The sequence below is a fragment of the Gouania willdenowi genome, chromosome 9 (assembly GCF_900634775.1).
Source record: "Gouania willdenowi chromosome 9, fGouWil2.1, whole genome shotgun sequence".
NCBI lineage: Eukaryota > Metazoa > Chordata > Actinopteri > Blenniiformes > Gobiesocidae > Gouania > Gouania willdenowi.
Genome location: NC_041052.1, coordinates 22302487 through 22321792, shown reverse-complemented (window position 1 = coordinate 22321792; position 19306 = coordinate 22302487). Strand labels below are relative to the sequence as shown.

The window sequence follows — 19306 nt, the reverse complement described above, 5'->3', positions numbered from 1 at the left end:
AAAAAAACGTCTTTGGGCTCGTCAGAAATTCTAGATATCAAGATGGGGTCACAATCCAAAAAAAGATCGGGAACCACTTCATTAAATACGGTTTCTTTCCACTCATTTACAGTTTAAAGTTGTCTATCCAGTATGAGAAGTTTTGTGCAGGATGTTTGTGGTTGGATGCTCTTTGTCGCAGACTGTTTTTGTTGCCATCTGTTTGTTGTTCATGTTGGTTCAGTGTCTCGTATGCCCACGTAGGCGGGGCACGTGCAGCATGTGCATGACACTTAAATAAAATCAATCCATCAATATTTACAAAATGAGATTCTTTAAAACGTGTGTGATCACTCATTCATTCCATCATTATGCTCTATAGCAGTGTTTTCCAACCTTTTTTGTCCAATGTACCCCTTTTCTTTTCTGTCTTAAGGCAAGTACCCCTTTATTTTGTTCATTTGCGTCAGAAGGCTTGTCTTAAAGCTTCACTCATTTTTTTTATGATGTTTTGACCATTTTAGGTGTTGCTCTTCACCTTTTTTTTTAATGTATTTTAGAGTTGTGCCACAATGTATTATTATTGATGGATAAGGAAAATGTCTGTGAGCAAGCTAAGATTTGTCTCAAAATTTCAGGAAAATAAATTTACAAGCGTTTCTGTGTACCCACGGAGGTGTGTTGAAGTACCCCTAAGGGTACACGTACCCTTGGTTGGGAACCACTGCTCTCTAGAGCAAAATGTTGTATTCAGAAATAAGAGAAAGAGGGTACTTGAGCCCAAAAAGTTTGAGAACCATTGCTCTAGGGTCCAGTCACGTTGGTATATAAAAAAAAAGGTCTTAATGTTCCCACAAATTTAGAAGCATAACATTGTCCTAAAAGTTTTGATATACAGTATGGAAGCATTAAGATAGTCTTATACTGGTGATATGCGACCTAGCCCAACCCCTAAATAACTAGTTTGGCCAAATACTTCTGTTTTGCTTATTTTGTAATCAAAAAGTGATAAAACTTGTGAGTTCAGATTGTGTTGCATTCTTCATCCATTTAATATATTATACAGTAGTCACCCAGCATACATGATTATCAGCATTGGATCATCTTTAAATGTGAAAAATTAATAACTGCCCCAGAAACACATTTAGCTCCATGTGATTCCAATGGTTATAGATTAGATTAAACCCATGTTTTATGTTTGTGTGTGTGTGTGCATGTCTGTATGCGTGTGTGTGCGTGTGTGTGTGTGTGTGTGTGTGTGTGTGTGATGATCAGGATGTGAATGATCAAATCGTTAACCTGGAATAAATTCAGGATCAAAGGAAAGCCCGAAAGAAGATTCTTGGCATGAGATCGGAAGAATTTAATGAGCAAAAATTACCATGCATTAAATCTGACCTCGTGCTAACATGCCAGATGTTGGGTGAAGTAGCATCCAGTTGCTTTTTATAACATTATAAAAAAAAATGGCACATTACGCTCCGACTGAAGTAACAACAGTAACAAGAATATTAAAAATAAAATAAAAAAATAAATAGCTGCAGTTTTGTAAAAGTATAACAAAGAGTTTTTAATGGATCACTTAATAGTCAGACACGGTCAGAATTAAAAATAGATTTTGAAAAGCAGGTTTTATAATAAGGACGCTGTCTCGGAAGAATCGAGCGTTGCTCTGGGTTTACGGCCTGGGAGGAGACAGATTTTCTGGCTGTTTTGACAACTCATTACCTGTAATTTCACTGATGGATTGGTAAGGTGGCACCAGGCGCTGTGGTCTGGGCCTGGAATGATGTAAGATGGAGCAGCAAACAAGCAAAGAACCATTATAGCTAATGATTCTTTAAAACAGAGCAGAAGACGACTGACAGCTGAGGGCTGACGTACACTGGGCCCCACGTGTCAACAGGTTTAGAGGCTATAGTAGGAAGTGATTGGATTTTGTCACAATGATCATCAGCTTGTATTGTAAATGAACACTTTCACTGTTAACCACTTTGTAATTGTAATTGGCATTTTAGAGAAACTGTCATTTACAATGGAATTAAACGCAAAACTGTGTTTCATATCAAGTTTTTTAAGCTGAAATTTAGGGGTATACTGACAGATAAAAGGCTCAGATGCCCACAATCAAAAATATTAATACAAATATTTTCATAAATAAGGATGGATAATATTTTTTTTGTGTATTTTACAGCTGATTTAAGACAAGGGTCAAACTGACAGCTAACACAAGAGGAAGGATACGTTTTATGGGCTTATTAATGAAACGCTCCGTAATTGTAATTAAGGTGATTTCAGGGGGAAATAATCATTGTAATTTCAATTGTAATTGGAAGAAAAGCTGGTCAGCGTAACCTTGACTTGTAATTGAACATGGATAATTGAACACGTAATTGTAATTCAGAAATGTAATTGACTCCGCCCCTTACTCTCTGCTTCACCATCATCAGTCCATCTCTGCATCACTCCGTAACCTACCCTGTGTGTGTTTCTCCATAATTGAAAACCCTAATTAGGTCCCCAGGGCTCCATCCCACTACCTCAGAGTTAATTAAAGCCTAAGCTGTGTGCCAAATGGTGAAGAAAGACGCAATAAAAGTCCAAAAAAGAACCCAAAAGGATCTCGGTTAAGAGTTTGCTGCGTTAGGATGAGCCTGACCTGCTTTTTTTTGTCATTGTTATGAGGCGCTGTACTCCAGGCAGACGTGCTTTTATTTTCTTCATTTGTTGCTTTCCACAGCGGTTAGCCTAATTCTGATTTATCAATGATTAAAGTCTTCCCCACAGTCACCAATGGTTTCATGATGATGTTCTTATTATGAACACGACGCATGAAAACAAATACGTTGGGTATGTGAACTGCCGTAATAAAATAATACTCCACATACAGTGCAGTTACTTCTACATCACAAAGAAGCTAGAATAGACACGGGCAACTGGTGGCCCGCCAACTACCGTACATTTGTGTGGCCCTAAAAGTAATCTCAAATACACAAAAGTACACAAAATGACAACAAAAAATACACAAATGACACAAAATGACAACAAAAATAAATGAAATGAACTAGGGATGTCCCGATACAACTTTTTCACTTCCGATGCAATAGCGATATCGCAGCCTTGCGTATTGGTCAATACCAATATTGATCCGATATCAGCACAAATCATACATACTTTTATGACTTATTTTGTAGTGTAGAATGTTAGAAAAGTCTTGATCAAGTGATGTCACTCAAACAGAGAACAATAGTCAGCAACAGTTGGTATGAGAAAAACTGACCCATTTATTATGAACTTATTGGTTACATAATTTTAACCTTCAACATAATTTCTACAATTGAATAAATATAAAATATATCGGAGATTTTAGATGCAGTCCGATAAAATCTGATATTCATTTTCTGACTGATATCAATAACGGATCGGGACACCCCTAAAATGAACACAAAAATGACTCAACGTCATTAGACAGAATGACTACAAAAACACATTCATAACAACAAAAAGACACAAAAAACAGACATACAGTTTACAAAACTCCAACAAAAACACTCACAATTCTTCATTCTTTCCTGTGTTGATGCAGGGACAGGTAATTATACTAAATACTGACAGGAATTGTGATAATGTGGCTCTCGGATCTGAAAATTCCATTTTTGTGGCCCTCACTGCGGTAAAGATTGCCCATCTCAGAGCTAGAACATGAAAAGAAGACAGACGGTTGTGTTAAGAAACAATTTAAAATGTTTATTTAACATGTCAAAAAGGGAGGGGCACACACGTGTGAATTTAAAAAAAAAAAATAAGAGGGGAGGGCAGCAATTATTGGTCAGTACTATGACCTTCAATTTGTACTAACAAGAATCAGGTTTTGGCTAAAAAGAAAAAAGTGTCTTATGTTTCTTTTTTTTTCCTTCTTTTTTTCACTTTAGTAAAGAAACTATGTACATTTGTGGGACTTTTATACAAGAAGAAGTTCAATGGATAAATGCATCAAAAAAAACAAAAAAAAAGAACTGGGATTGCAGTAAACTTTACAAAAAAATACATTTTGTTTTCATTGAGAGATGTAGAAAAGGAAGCAGTCAAATATTGACCAATAATATTCATTCCTTTTCGTTATTTTAAAACAAAAACTGTTCTTCTAATACCTATTTGAAAGTAAAGCAATATACAGCACAATAAATGGCAGAAAGTTGTGTTTTCATTCAGTTGGTTTGGTAACCAGAGAGAGGGGCTGGGACTGGAACAGGGCATGATGGGAGTGCAGGGCTGCCTGGTGGAAGGGGGAAGGTGGGGAAAGCATGGAGTGGTGCAGAGAGGTGAAGGGGATGGGCCGGGTGAGGATGGGGGTGCTCGGCTGGCTACCTGAAGTACCAATAGGGATGGAGATGGTGGGCTGGGAGGAGGAAGAGGCAGAGGAAGAAGAGCTGGAGGAGGAAGAGGAGGAGGATGTGGATCCTGAAGCTTTCCCAGCGAGGGAGAAGTGGTGGTGCATGCGTCCCTCTGGTTTGGTGGTGAGTGACAGCGGCTGGGCCTGTTCGGAGTGGGTGGCGGCCGGAGCAGCAGGAGAGGCCAGCGCCGCCGAGGGCGTGGCCGGAGAGTCCAGCATGCTTCCGTGAGACGACGCGGGGCTGTCGCACATCTTCTCCGAGGGAAGGTACTGCACGCACTGCTTCTTGCTCCGTATGGAGAAGTCTGGGAGAAACAAAAGAGGACGAGAGGACGATGAATTATGGATCTGCTCACGGCTTCAAAATCTGGTTCAAGTCCCTCAATGCTGCAGCTGAAGTGAATGAGTGATTACTAACGGGGATGATGTTGGACTCGTGAAAAACTTATCAGACACGCTGCAACAATGCGATTCAAGCAGGATGTTGTTCATGGTATGCACGTTAAAAACTGTGGTTCTCAACATGTCTGACATCAGGACGACAACAAACAACCTTCTTTGTATGACCCAAATCTGGAAGAAGATTTAAATCCTCAATACATGTGTCCATTTGAATTATTGAAAAAGAAGAATACTGTAGAGCAGGGGTGTCAAACTAATATGTTCCGTCTCAAGTGGGCCGCAGATTTTAGGGGATAAAACAAATCATCTTTAACAATAATGTGTCCTTGTTTGCACTTCCACGTATAATATAATATATAAAGCATGGAAGGCACTGACACTATCTAAACAATAAGTGAAGTATCAGTCACTGCATGATCTTCACTTTAAATGTCCTTGATTTTGTGACCAATTTGAATCTTTCATTTAGGGAATATATGATGAATCATTTTGAGAAAATCGCAGGATTTTGGAAACATTTTGGTGTCCTCTAACGATTTGAAATTAGAATAATATCACATGACTGCCATCATGTGATATAGGCATGGGAAACAGCGAATATTGTGAAGTTTCATTGAATTTGTGTACAGTATTTGGAAGTGCTGAGATATCTACAACTGAATTAGTTGGTAAATTTACACAATGATTCATGTTCCCTTTGTCATTATTACCGTAATCCTTCCTGCGGGGTGAATCAGATGCTCTAAACCAGGGGCTCCAAACTGGTCTCACACTGGGACCCACATTTTGCCATGGTTATTAAATCGCGACCCACTTTCTTTTTTTTTTTTTTTTTAGAATTCAACCAATCAAATTTAGTTTTTCAAAAATAGCTGTTGAAAACACACATATATAATCTTTTTTTTTTTTTTTTTTTTTTTTTTAACATGAATAAATATTTTCCTTTGCAACATGCATCTTACAGCATGCCTGTCAAAAGAAAAGTTTCTTTCAAAATAAAAGCCAAATCCATCATGACAGACATTAAATATTTGTTTTTTGACCAGCTGTCTGCGACCGACTTCTAGGTCTCGACTGACTAGTTGAGAATCGCTGTTCTAAAGGGCTAAATTTGGCCCCCGGGCCTCGAGTTTGACACATATCCTGTATGTAAAGTAACTGAGACTACTGTAATGTTTGTTTGAGCCAAATTATTCCCACATCTGAGGTGTGAACTCTCCATACTCTGCTGCTTAAAGCCTATCAAATCCATTCAAAATAAAAGCACAAGCTCTTTTTCTTTCTTTGTATGCTGAAGAAAAATCACTAAAAGTGAGTCTGCAACCTACTTTACAGTCCCGAAACACAAGTTGAGAACCACTAAGTATTACGCCATGAAATGGGTGTTAAAATGTGGGTGAAAGGGTCTGCTATTTTTGAAGGTGGCCACTTGATTGGAGAGCAGACATACCTGCCACTATTAGCACTGTAGCTCATAAGCTGCTTGGCAAAGGACAGAAGCAGGGAGAAGTTAGTAAGGGTTAGAGGAAGAGGAGAAGCCAGGCTGAAGGAAAACAGTTTTAAAGTGAAAAAAAAAAAACAGGAGCCTTACCCTCTGGTTTAGAGTCTGGTTTATTCTCTCTCTTCCTCTTTTTCCGCTTTCCCTGCACAGGTAAGAGAACGCGTTCAAAAACGGTCATTTTTTTGGACATGCTGAAAATATTCACTGTGGGAACTGAATTTAAAAAGTAACATATGAACGCTGACGTCCTTTACTTACATAGTTATCTCGTGCTGACCATCCAGGGTAGAGCTGGGAGTGCAGTTGCCTCTCTTTCCTGGCCAGCTCATAGTATTTGGCTTGTTCCTCTCTGGACAGAGAGTGCCACTGAGAACAAAGGCAGAAAACATGAAAGGAGCATGAATCAAACGCACACGCACGTAAAAAAAAAAAAAAAAAAAAAAAAAAAAAAAAAAGACACAGCACCATCCAAACATGCATCAATATCTGTGTGCTACTTACCCGTCTTCCTAGAATCTGGTTGATGGCAGCGCTTTCTTTCAGAGTGCACTCTGCCACCACTTTGGCTCTCATCTCCTTCATATACAGCATGAAAGCATTCAAGGGCTTCTTGATGTGAGGCTTTTTGTCTTCTTCTTTCTTGGGAGGGACGGGAGACTTTCTGCTGATCCCAAATATTAAACAGAGGCTGTTACCAACGTGATCAGTGGACAGGACACTTTGTGGTGATGAAAATCAAGTTTTGCAGGTAACTCGTTTTGCTCTTACGCGTGCATGGAAGGACTGATGTGTTCACCGCCCGGCTCCTGCTTGATGGCAGGGGAGACGATGGCCGGATGGGGAATGCCAGTCTGATGGAGACTGTGTGGAGGTGGAGTCACCATGTGAGGGGAAAAACGGCTGGACACTAAGCTGTGGGGGCAGAAACGAAGGCGACGTTTAACAGTGAGCTTTTACAGTAAAGCCTCTGTCAGCCTGACAGGAAAACCTTCACCTGACTTGGCACATAACGGGCCTGCTGAACCCTCTGGCTCAAACTCACTCTGCCTACTGACTCAGTCTAGACTAAACTCACACACACGCACAATGGGCTACATGCTCGCTTTTTTGTTCAAATAAAGACTTTTTCAAAAGCCCCTTTATTACACGATGGCAGGAGAAAAGTGAAGTGAGTTGTTGCCATGGCTACGGCAGGGCAGTGACACCTGAAACCTTGTGCCTTACCATCCAGACCGCAGAGAGCGTTCTGACGGCCGTCCACACAGAACACCTTTACAAAGTGTTTCTCTCAGTTTCAAACCGCTGATACAAAGGAGCATTGTACCGGAACACACACGCACGCACGCACGCACGCGCGCGCACGCACACCTTCTAAAAACCGTCAGTGTTAAAGGTTAAGATGCTTCCTTCAGGCATATACAATGGCCACATTTACATGAGGGCTTTAATTCCCCTTTAAATCACAATAAAAGTTAAATCATCATTAAACTGACCATGTAAACACTTAATTCCAAATGCAAATGTAATTCCAAATTAAACTTGAATCCGAATTAGGTGGCTGGTTTATTCCCATTTTAGTTCCAATTTAAATGATTCCTCTATCTATCTAACATTTAATTCCACTTTAAGTTAATTCGGGTCAACCTGTACATGCTCGGTCAGTCGCAATGACATCACGTTCGCCCCCCATTCACTCAGAAACGTTTCCCAACCCCCAGACCTAAAGCAGAATCGAATATAGCCAAAAAAACCCGTTTTCCATGTAAACCTCAATTCGGAATTACTATTTCCATGTAAACACGAAACAGAACACTTTAATTCGGAATAATTTAATTAAATCATGTAACTGTGGATATTTGTATTTTTTATAGCTAATTTGTATCAAAACACTTGTTTTAGGAGTAACAGTTTTCACTATTTCTCAGAACAGCGTGTAAAGCACAGTTAGATTTCTCAGTGTGTCCTAACACAGACGTTCCCTTACAGGAGAACAAGTCAAAAGTGGCCCATATTGTGCAGCTGTCTGTTAATTTAAAAACATCTGCCTGTGTTGCATTTTGCAGTAAAATTCTGATCTGACTTAATTTAAATTTAATTTATCCAGATTTATATCCTAGATCGCCACCAGACTGAGGAACTCCTTCTTCCCCTCTGCTATCAGACTCCTCAACAGCAAATAGGATGGAATATATTTCACTTTGCACAATGCACACTTTATATTTATATTTGACTTTTCTATTTTTTTCTACCGAGCAAAATAGAAATTTCATTGTATCGGGAAAAATGTTTCTTTACTGTGCACATGACAATAAACACTTTGAATCTTGAATCTTTGAGAAAAAATATCAACATATGAGTTTTGGTCCATAACGCCCAGCCCTAGTGCACATCCTTAAAATTGGAATTAACAAGGAATTAAATCAGTATGTTAGATATGAATCAGACTAGCTGTGGAGCTAAACAAAACACAAAAATCTCTATTTGTTATGCAACAAGTGTAAAACGTTACAAGCTCCAAACTACTGTGCGGGTTTATTAGGATGAGACTGTCCATCTCATGGTAGAACTACAAGCACTATTGATCACAGACGCCCCTCTGAAAATTTCATCTCATTTTAACACCGGAAGGCTCGCTACAAATCTTTACAATTTTGACAGAGGGTCAGTAAGTTTAGTCTGATGGGACGTGTAGGTTCAGATGAGCTTTGATTCATCCTAATCGATGCGCGGCCCTTTCATCTCTGCAGTGTGCGTCTCTCCTGTCTTTTCTCTGAGAAAAAGACAGGAAAGGCGAGCTGAATGCCAATAATGTGTTGGGTCTGTTTGAGAAGTCTCTGATGGACTCAGTCTTCACACTGCTGTGCCGTCCTGACGCTCTACACCATCTACAACCTGGCAATGTTCAGTCCAAGTGGAAGAACTGCTCAGAAACCTGGAATATGTACAGTAGCTGTGAAGTAGAGCTGCACGATTCTGACAAAAAAAAGAACTAATTGCGATTTTTCCGACAGATATTGCGAGTGCGATTCCATTTATTGAAATATTTTATACTTATACTTTATATTTTATTGTGTGGAGTTGTGTATCCACTCAATGCTGCGCTGTTTTCTGTCAGTTTGAGTCTGTGTCATTGTCTGTGCTCACAGGGATAGTTAAAAAACTTAAACCCTCCTCCTGTCCCACAGACCCGGTCCCTCCTCGCTTTTTTAAAGAGGTTTGGGACACCATTGGCTCTTCTGTTAGGGAGATCATCAACAGCAGCTTGGCTACTGGCATAGTGCCAGCTTTTTGTAAGAAAGCTGTAGTTGAGCCTTTGATTAAAAAACCTGGCCTTGACCCTGCAAATTTGGCGAATTATCGCCCAATTTCCAAACTACCATTGGTATCGAAAATTTTAGAGAAATGCGTTTTTGCACAGTTGCAACCTTTTTTAGATGAAAATGGCACTTTAGACCCATATCAGTCAGGCTACAAAGCTTTGCACAGTACTGAATCTGCACTTTTAAAGGTTTTTAATGACCTGTTTTTAATGACTGATTCTGGAGGTTCTGCCATTTTAGTGCTTTTAGACTTGACGGCTGCTTTTGACACAGTCGACCACACAATTCTTTTAGATCGCCTAAGAGATCGCGTGGGTGTCAGGGGGACCGCGTTGGAGTGGTTTAGGTCCTACCTGTCGGAGAGGTCATTCTCCGTCAGGCTGGGGGACTCCACTTCATCTTCTGCCCCACTTAACTGTGGAGTCCCCCAGGGATCTATCCTGGGTCCCATTCTTTTTGCTATATATCTCCTCCCACTTGGAGAGATTTTTAAGAAACATGGCATGTCTTACCATTTCTACGCAGATGACTGTCAAATTTACATGCCCATTGCAAAGAATGACCACAGCCCCCTGTCACCCCTGCTCCACTGTCTGGGTGACGTCAAGGCTTGGTTAGCCCAGAATTTTTTAAAACTGAATGAGGGAAAAACAGAAATAATGGCATTTGGATGTACCCTCGCAGACTTGGGATCACTCCAAAAGTATTTGCATCCCAAAGTCACCAGCCTTGGCGTCACCATAGACAGTGATTTTAAATTTGATAAACAGATCAATGGCGTTTTAAAATCGGGTTTTTATCATCTTCGTCTTTTATCCAAAGTTAAGCCTTTTTTATCATTTAATCTTTTTGAACAAGTCGTGCACGCTTTTATTTCAAGCCGTCTGGACTACTGCAACGCACTTTACTCAGGCATCAGCCAAAAGGCACTTTACCGCTTGCAGTTAGTCCAGAACGCAGCGGCACGACTTTTAACAGGGACCAAAAAGCGTGAACACATCACCCCAATCCTTGCTTCTTTGCATTGGCTCCCTGTTAAATTTAGAATTGATTTTAAAATTTTATTGTTTGTTTTTAAAGCTTGGAATGGACTGGCCCCTCAGTATATCACAGACCTCATCCAAATTTACCGACCCCCGCGCGCTTTGAGGTCTGAGGGCCAGCTCCAGCTCGTGGTTCCGAAGGCGAACCGTAAAACTAAAGGGGACAGAGCGTTTTCCGTTGTCGGCCCTAAGCTGTGGAACGCTCTTCCCCTCCACATCCGTACGGCCCCCACCGTGGAGTGTTTTAAATCTCGTCTCAAAACTCACTTTTATTCTCTGGCTTTTAGCACCGCGTAAGTTGTGTGGTCCTCTGTGTCTTTTATTTTATGTTTTTGAGTTTTATTCTTATTTATAGTTTTTAGTGTGTTTTTATTTATATTTATTCTTTTAAACTGTTTTATTTTTATTTATTGTTTTATACTCATTTAGTGGCAGAGCTCATTTGTATTGTTTTGGTTTTATTGTTGTGGTCGCATGTTCAGCACTTTGGAAACGTTTTGTTGTTTAAATGTGCTATATAAATAAAGTGGATTGGATTGGATTGGATATACATTTAAATGTATATGCATTTTTCCAAATGCAGTGTTTTCCACATCAATTTTTAAAACTTTAGTTTTTTTTTTTTTTTTAGAAAATATTTGTTTTTTAACTCCTGTGTGCAAACAAAATAAATACTAATAAACAAAAAGCCCATTATTAAACAAAAATGTATGTCAAAAATAAAGTAAGTTAGAATTAAAAGGAAGATACAAGTTGTACTGTGAGGAAACAAAATAAATACCAATTAAATAAAAAACCAAAATGTATGTCAAAAATAGAAATGTAATTTAAAATAATGAGTAAGATACAATTAAAAGGTAAATATAAGTTGTACTGACATGGATTGTTCTGCTCCTTTTTAATTATTCATGTCATATGTATGAGAACAGCATTAATGTCACCCAATTCCCCCTCAGAGATCAATGGTTTACTGAATCTGATCAGGTTTATTGATTACGATTTGATCAACTTCCAGATATTTAAATTAACCTAATTTAAATGACTAAATTAACCTAATTCAAATAATCCTGATGACATCATTCCAGACCATAATGATTAAACGAAAATAAATGGACGCAAGGATGCATCAATTATTTCACCACGAGGGGACAGAATATTTGACAGTATCAGAAGTTATCATTAACCTATGATGTTTCAGACTCTACAATCCCTGGCATTGATGGTCTCGTCAACAATGGATCTTTTGTAGTTCTGATGAGATGATGTTTAAACGCTCTGAGCAGGTGAAACTAATTAAAGCTGCTGTTGTTTTCACAGACACGTTAAAGTTAAGCGGGCACTAGTCGGCTCTGATTTAGGAATCGGCCAGGATGAGTGGGGAGGACATTTTCGCATAAAAAAACGTCCTTTCCTTCACGGTGATGGCGTTTCAACCCGAGTCTGTCTATTTCCGCGTTCAACAGTAGATTACGTTTTCATTGATTGATTCCGTGACTCCGTTAACGTGGATTTCATAGAGCCCTAGTGTAGTTGTTGTGGTGTAGTTGCATGTGTCCTGTAGCCATCTCTGATTGGCCAGCAGCCCAGGAAGGCGGTTCTCAGCAATTTTGATTGGCGAACATATACGTCACTCAAATGATGGAGACGGAAGAAAAACCTCACCATCTGAGGTTACGTATTCGCAGTAGTGAAAACCTTAATATCGATGCGATTAAGGTTAATTGTTCAGCATTACTGTGAAGTCCCACCAACAGTCAACAAACACTCCAGTAGGACTGTGATGAAAACAATATTACTGTCAACATTCATTTGTAACCCAATTAACCACTAATTTAATGATAACATATCATAAATAGAGCCAGACAGATTAATCGGTGCGGCTGATTCTAGACATTACAGATTAAATTCAAATTGTTTTTTGCCATATGCACAGAATGAAAATTCCTACTTTGTTGTCCACACTTGATGCCACAAAGAAAAAAACAAAGAACAAACAAAAAAACAAAAGCAACAAAAAGTATAATAATAATAATTACAATAATTTAAAAAAATAATAAAGTTATATACTGTATGTACAAGGTAGAAAAGATAGAAAAATCAAATGTAAAGAATAAAGTGTATTGTGCAGTGGGAGAATGAATGGAGCCTATGATCAGCTGTTGAGGAGTCTGATGGCAGAGGGAAAGAAGGAGTTCCTCAGTCTGGTGGTCCTGCATTAATGGACATCGGTCAATAACCCAGCTGATTAATCAGTCTGGCTATTGTTCATGTACAGTTACATTTTGCATTTAATGATTTATTCATGTTTATTGTTTGAGATTTGAGCAACTTCTGAAATATGTTTTTCACATTGTATTCCAGAAACATTGGTTTCACAAGTTATTCATCAGTATTAGTAATTCAAGTTCCTTATTTTAATTTAGTAGTGTTCTGCTTCTTTGTCTTGAATCCTATTTTGAGTATTATAGGAATTTGTGGTGATGTACAGTATACATGTTGTGCATATCAATGTTTTTTTTATTTCATATATCAGTCGATATATCGATCCCACATTGGCTGGGGGTCTAATATTAATGCAAATACACCCATTTAAGTGCAATACACGCATTTCTTTCAAGTATTTTTTACCATAGTAACAGTAGCTACAGCTTCTTTGTAAAGCCGAGCACACGCTTCACGACCTGTTTGCAGGCGGGAGACGAGGAAAACCAACACATAGCTGCCAAAGTTATCTAGTTCATTTCCATTTCTTGCGTGATGACTTGATTTATCGTGTATTGTCCCAGGCCTACAATTAAAAAAAACAACTAGAGGGGAAGTGTGATGACACCCTGTCATAAAAGTGTGCAATAGTAGATGAATCCCATTTTTAATGGGTGGGGCCGTTTCAGAACGTGATCCACTCACCTTGACATGGAGGCGTTCATTGCTAGAGCGGGATAAGGGTGACGGAATCCTCCTGGAGGGATGGAGTACATGTGCTGACCCTGCCTGAGAAACAGAGGGGAGATGGAGGGGTGACACAGTGAATCGGTGCTCTGCCTCCACTAACTTACTAACTCAAATAATAGCTATGATGGAGCAAAAAGATTTCAAATAACTTTTTTTTTCCTTTCCTGTAAACTGCTTAATGCATAAATACAATATGATGCAACTTTGAGTTTAAATAACCCAACACTTCTCCTAAAAGGCATTATAGACAACATGTGCTACTATAACAAATGTCCTAAGCTAAATTTTTTATGAAATCCCATTTAAAACTTTTTTAAATTACCAGTTACGCTTTATCACATTTGTAATGCAACATCCCATATGAAGAAAGTGAACACACTGGGTGCCTTTCAGAATAACATAATGAGAGAAAACCTTAGTATAGAAAAACTTTTCTCTACCTATTGTACTGAGAGAACAATGACTTACTGTGGCATGAACCAGCTCAGAGGGTGTGCGATGGAGCCCACAGCACCAGGTGACAGTGGGTAGTATGGAGAGAGCTCCGATGGGTGAGGTGTCCTGGGGATACCTGGAAGGGATGAAACGCTTAAAAACTGCACTGGAAATGCTTTCATCCCTTTATATCATCACTTTTAGGAATGCAAATCATCTTTTTTTCTTTTGAAGATTAAAACCCCACATCAATAGTCACTTTTAAAGGTTTGGCACCAGAAAAAAAAAGAGAATTTAAACAAAAACATGCACAGATTCTACCAAACAGAAGCAGCAGTGATTAAAAAATGTTAAGTGTATTAACTTAGATTCTTAAATAGAGTCTATGGTAAAAACCTGGAATAAGTGTCCTTTACCTGTCTTTGGGTCGAGGATCTCTGGTGAGAGGTGTGATGGTGGCGTTCCAGGTGAGAAGTGTTCGTTGCTGTAAGTGATGAGGGGCGTCAGTGGGTGGACGTGAGGTGCATGCTGTACCACTGGGACTTTGTTGGACTGAAGAAAAAAAAAAAAAAAAACACAAAAAGTTTCTTTAGTTTGTTGCATTTCAACTCATTTTTTTAAGGAATGGCAATCATTTCAACTCGTTTCATGATTCGTTTTACTGTTGTTGTTCTTTAAATATATATCAAAGCCAGTTATTCCACACAGATAATTTTTCAATAGATGTTCAGTAAAGAAAGAGGACATCATTTTGCAATTCCTCTCCACAAACACCATCACACTTATTGGATCGTGTGATGCAATCTGGAGCACCACAGAGGAGCACTCAAAAGCCCCTGCAAACACATGCCAGGATCATTACACTTATTTAGTCGAGAAGAGAACGGTTTGTTCAGTCCAACAGGAAACACAAAGGGTCCAAGCCCAGACATTTCACAACAAAGCCACAACCGCACACTCCTGGGCTCAGGTAAACAGAAAAGAAGTCAACAATAGAGGGAAAACTCCTTTATATCAAATGTAACAGACGACAAGCGGTGCAGTTTTATAACCAAGACTCATGAACTCTAAACCCGTACGGATCCTGGCCACATTATGGCCAAGGTGGGGATGGTGAAGACAATAATAACAATAATAACCGGCGTCTCCACTTTCATTAGGCAGTGCCTCGGCCTAGCAGTCATTTCCCCTGCCTGCCTGGCTGAATGGAGCACTTGTTGGCTCAACTTGTCACATGGGAGGGTCAAGGGGAGGGAGGGGAGAAAGGAGTCTTGTTCCTCCGGGCTAACCTTTCTTCAGTACCCCCCTCCCCAACCTCTGTCTCTTCAACATGGTCTGCAGGGGAACAAGGTTTGCATTGAGACTTCTGTACACTCTTGCTTCACCCTGCTTAGAATTGTTCCAAAATTGGAGTGTTTCTTCCTCAAAGGAAGGGCCAACCTTTTCCTCCCTTTAAACCTCCAGCAAATTGGCATCTTCAGTGTTTAAAGCCAGCTTTGATTCTGGCAACGCAGACGAAGCAAGGAAAATATTTACTGGTGTTAAACACGGCTAGAATCAGGGATTTGTTTTGGTTTGTCCACATTTGGAGCATTTAAGGTCAAGGCAGGGGACGGTGGGCCGAGCAACACAATTTCACAGAGCACAGAAAGGCCTTTGATGAAGGTTTGCAGTAGAAATGGTGTCAACTTGTTCGAGCAAACTCCCAGGTCCCTCATGTCATGTATATTTGAGATGTGCTTTGTTGTTCTAGTTGATGTACAATATGCCTGCATTTCCCATATACTGTGAGGGTTGTTTGAGACCTCTAGACCTCAGTGCCAACACATTTTGGGAAGCGGTTCAGTGAGAATTGGAAATCATGCATATTAATTATTCAAGTCCTGGAATACATGAAATATGGGCTCTAAACATATTTCAAAGTTTGAGGGCAATACTTTCAGCTAACTAACTAAGCATACCTATCCAACTACCACATTTTGTGTGTTTCTTTTGGACTAAATGACACAAGTTCCATAAATAAATTAATATGGTTTTCCACATCTTTTTTCTTAATTATGGATAAAAAAAACCTATTTTAGGGACAAAATTATCAGATTGAGCACGAATTAAGAGATCACAAACTCCGTTCCTGTTTTAAATAGTTCCCTGCTTTACAGTGTTCATTATGTTGACTAGGAAAACTAAACAGTGACACTATTTAATCTGATATTATCTTGTTTGAGTGATTGATATTGTTTTACGTGTTTTGATTCTTCCTCATTTTTTAAATGTAATTTTATGCTGTGCTAGCGCTACTATGTTTGTTTTGTGTAAAGCACTTTGAATTGTCTAGTATATGAAAGGTGCTATATAAATAAACTTGACTTGACTAAGAACTTTCTGTCAGTTTTTAAAGTGACAAAAACAAGACTATACCTAAAAAAAAATACTGGTACATGAATGAATGAATGAATGAATGAATGAATGAATGAATGAATGAATGAATGAATGAATGAATGAATGAATGAATGAATGAATGAATGAATGAATGAATGAATGAATGAATGAATGAATGAATGAATGAAAACTATATCAAACAATACTGATATTTTCATTAACAAATACATTTTTTTTTAAACTCTAATTTTGTCACATTGGATGGTATCCAATCAGAACTCATGTGATCATGTGGTCTTACACAGTGATCACATCAAATCTGTCTGAGTGTATTTATAAATAATAATAACCATATCAGGTTAATAAATGGTATTTGAATCTCTAAAAAAAAAAAAAGCATGAACTCTTATTCTGTATATTTAAGTCGACTATATCTGTAATAGATTTAGTTGACTAAAACTAGACTATAACTAAAAGAGTTCTGATGACTAAATTTTGCCCAAAAACTTGCATCTTAGTGAAAGGACTACAATAAAAACTAAATCAAAATGTGCTGTCAACATGCTTTAATACAGTTAAAGTAGAAATTTTCACACAATCTGTGTTGGAAAGGAGATCACTTAACCATGCAACACTGCAGCCCTCAAGGACTGGAGTTTGAGGCCCCCACACTAATATATCAATGCCTCTTTGACTTGAAATATGTAGAGTGGTAATAATATTCCTTCACCTCATGCCGGCGTCATGTCTGATTTCCCGACTCACAAGCAACGTGTAAAAGGCAGACCACAAGCAACACAAGCAGTGTTTTAAATACACACAACATGTACGCGATAGAACATATTCCAGATGGTATTTCCCTCCCTTCACAGGCAGAAAGCACTCCTTTTACGTGGAAGTGCTCACTGCAAACAGGTCGACAGCGATGCATAGTTGAAGAGTGAAAACCCTTTAGAACAGGTCTGAGAGCAATTTGACATTATGAGAGTAAAGCTTAAGATTGGGGGAAAACAGCTGAAAAAGTAGCTGAGCCCATGTGGAGAAAAAGATGTGCGTCCCCTGAGGGGTTTGAAGCTAAAAAGGCAGAGATGGTAGTACCTTGCCTGGCTGTCCAACTTGGAACGGTGCTAAGATAAGCACAGTCCTTGGTCAGGGTGGGTGGAGGGTGGATTTCATTCAAGCAAACATGTTTTTGGATCCTGCACATCTGAATTGAATTACTAGGCAAACAGCCGATGGGGAAGAGAGCTTAGAACAAACTGAATAACCCTGCAGCTTTGTGTGTCTTTATGCAGGGCGATCCTGGGTGGGAGGCTCAGAGGCCTTTCAAAACTCCAGGAAAGACAGGGTGAAAAGAATGCCAGGCATGCTGAGAAATCCAAGCCTTGTTTGTCAACGCCAACAGGAAGCGGACGCGAGAGGGGACTGACCGTGTCATATGTCTTTAAAATCAACTCACTCCAAAAACTGTGCCATTCATCACAGACAACGTGTGCTTTACGTCTGGTCATCGCCTCCGAAAAGGTCAATGGCAGCAATACTCCAGGTTAGAATAATACCGTGCACAGCAGCATCAGATTACCAAGGCCAATATACCCAGTGGACATTAAATAAATGAGGAGAGCTAGTAAAAGCAGCAAAGCATGTATAGACAAAAACACAAGGAAATCTTACTTGAAGCCAACCTTGATTATAAATATTTGTGCATTGACAGACAAACGCTAACATTTCTCCCTGGTCCCTGTACCATTATTAAACAGCTTCAAGGCTAATCTTGCTCATGAACTCTTCCTTAAAGCAGAATTTGGCTGAAATCAAAGCACTGGCTCCTTATTGCTTTTCTGAAGGGGATCTCTGCAGCGGCACAGCAGGATTGCACACTTCAGATCAGTATTCAGTTCAGTCCTCCCAAAGCCTTTGATTTCACGTTGGATCCCAGTTGTTCACTGCCTAATGCAAAACAAGAAAAATCTCACCAGACTTCCCCTGAAAGCTCTGTTGGAACAAGTTTGGATGAACAATGGCTGGGTCCGCAAAACGTCTCCACGCCGAATAGCACGTAAAAGGTCTCCGAGAGGCTCTTGACATCCGCTCATAGAATATCCATGTCACATTACAGCCCGATTCAACGAGCATTACGGTGGCACATATGGAGTAATGGGCCCCATCCATATATTGGTATGTGTCAATGATTCAGTACCATCAACGGTCGGAATATTAGACTCACAAATCGAATAGTGCGAGGCATAATCGTAATCTACGTTGACTGACCTTTGAAACGATATATCACATGACTATGTTCCCATAAATTTGGAAATTAACAGAAATGAGGGGTGGGCCCTATTTTAAAAAAAAAAAGCTCAGAGCATCTCATCATATTCTTTCATAAAGTCTTCATACCAAACTGCATTCCAATCTAATGACAACTAACAAAGGAGTAGTCATTTGAAAGATGGGGTCCCCGGGGGCCCCATGGTACCCTCGTAACACCTACGGGGTAATGGGCCCCATTTATATATCGGTATGTGCCAATGATTCGGTACCACCACCGACTGTCATAATATTTGAGTCACAAATAAATGAGAAATTGACTTTTGTATAGTTTTTTCTTTTGGGGCCCGAAATCGAAAATCGGTCTACGAGTGTTGATGTGTACACATCCATAGATTATACCTCCCAAATTTCATCCCGATCCGTTTACAAATAACAGAGGAGTAGTTTTAACTAGTGTACACAACAACAAGAAGAACAAAGTGAGTGGCGTTTCAAGTCCAGGAGCCCGGCCTAAAAATATGGGTCAGAAGGACGCATAGGAAGTGCTATGAGAGGGGTAGGGCGGGGGAGTGCGGGGGACCTTTTTTTATTTATTGTACTGATTTAAAATGTGAAGTCCTAAAAGCTG

The 19306-nt window shown here is 39.4% G+C and overlaps 1 protein-coding gene across 2 annotated transcripts in view; it reads right to left on the bottom strand.

Annotated features, from left to right (window-relative positions):
• Positions 1 to 3905: 3905 nt before the first annotated feature.
• Positions 3906 to 19306, bottom strand: part of tcf7l1b (transcription factor 7 like 1b) — a 44887-nt gene continuing 29486 nt past the window's right edge. Inside the window, exons 5-12 of one of the 2 annotated variants that reach the window (XM_028457182.1) lie at positions 14442 to 14577; positions 14059 to 14161; positions 13546 to 13629; positions 7044 to 7187; positions 6777 to 6939; positions 6534 to 6641; positions 6366 to 6417; positions 3906 to 4677 (exon numbers count right to left, since the gene is read on the bottom strand). In XM_028457182.1, the coding sequence (XP_028312983.1) occupies positions 4184 to 4677; positions 6366 to 6417; positions 6534 to 6641; positions 6777 to 6939; positions 7044 to 7187; positions 13546 to 13629; positions 14059 to 14161; positions 14442 to 14577 (1284 nt within the window). In that variant the 3' untranslated portion in view covers positions 3906 to 4183. The remainder of the gene's footprint in view (positions 4678 to 6365; positions 6418 to 6533; positions 6642 to 6776; positions 6940 to 7043; positions 7188 to 13545; positions 13630 to 14058; positions 14162 to 14441; positions 14578 to 19306) is intronic. The other variant, XM_028457183.1, reaches the window with a different exon arrangement.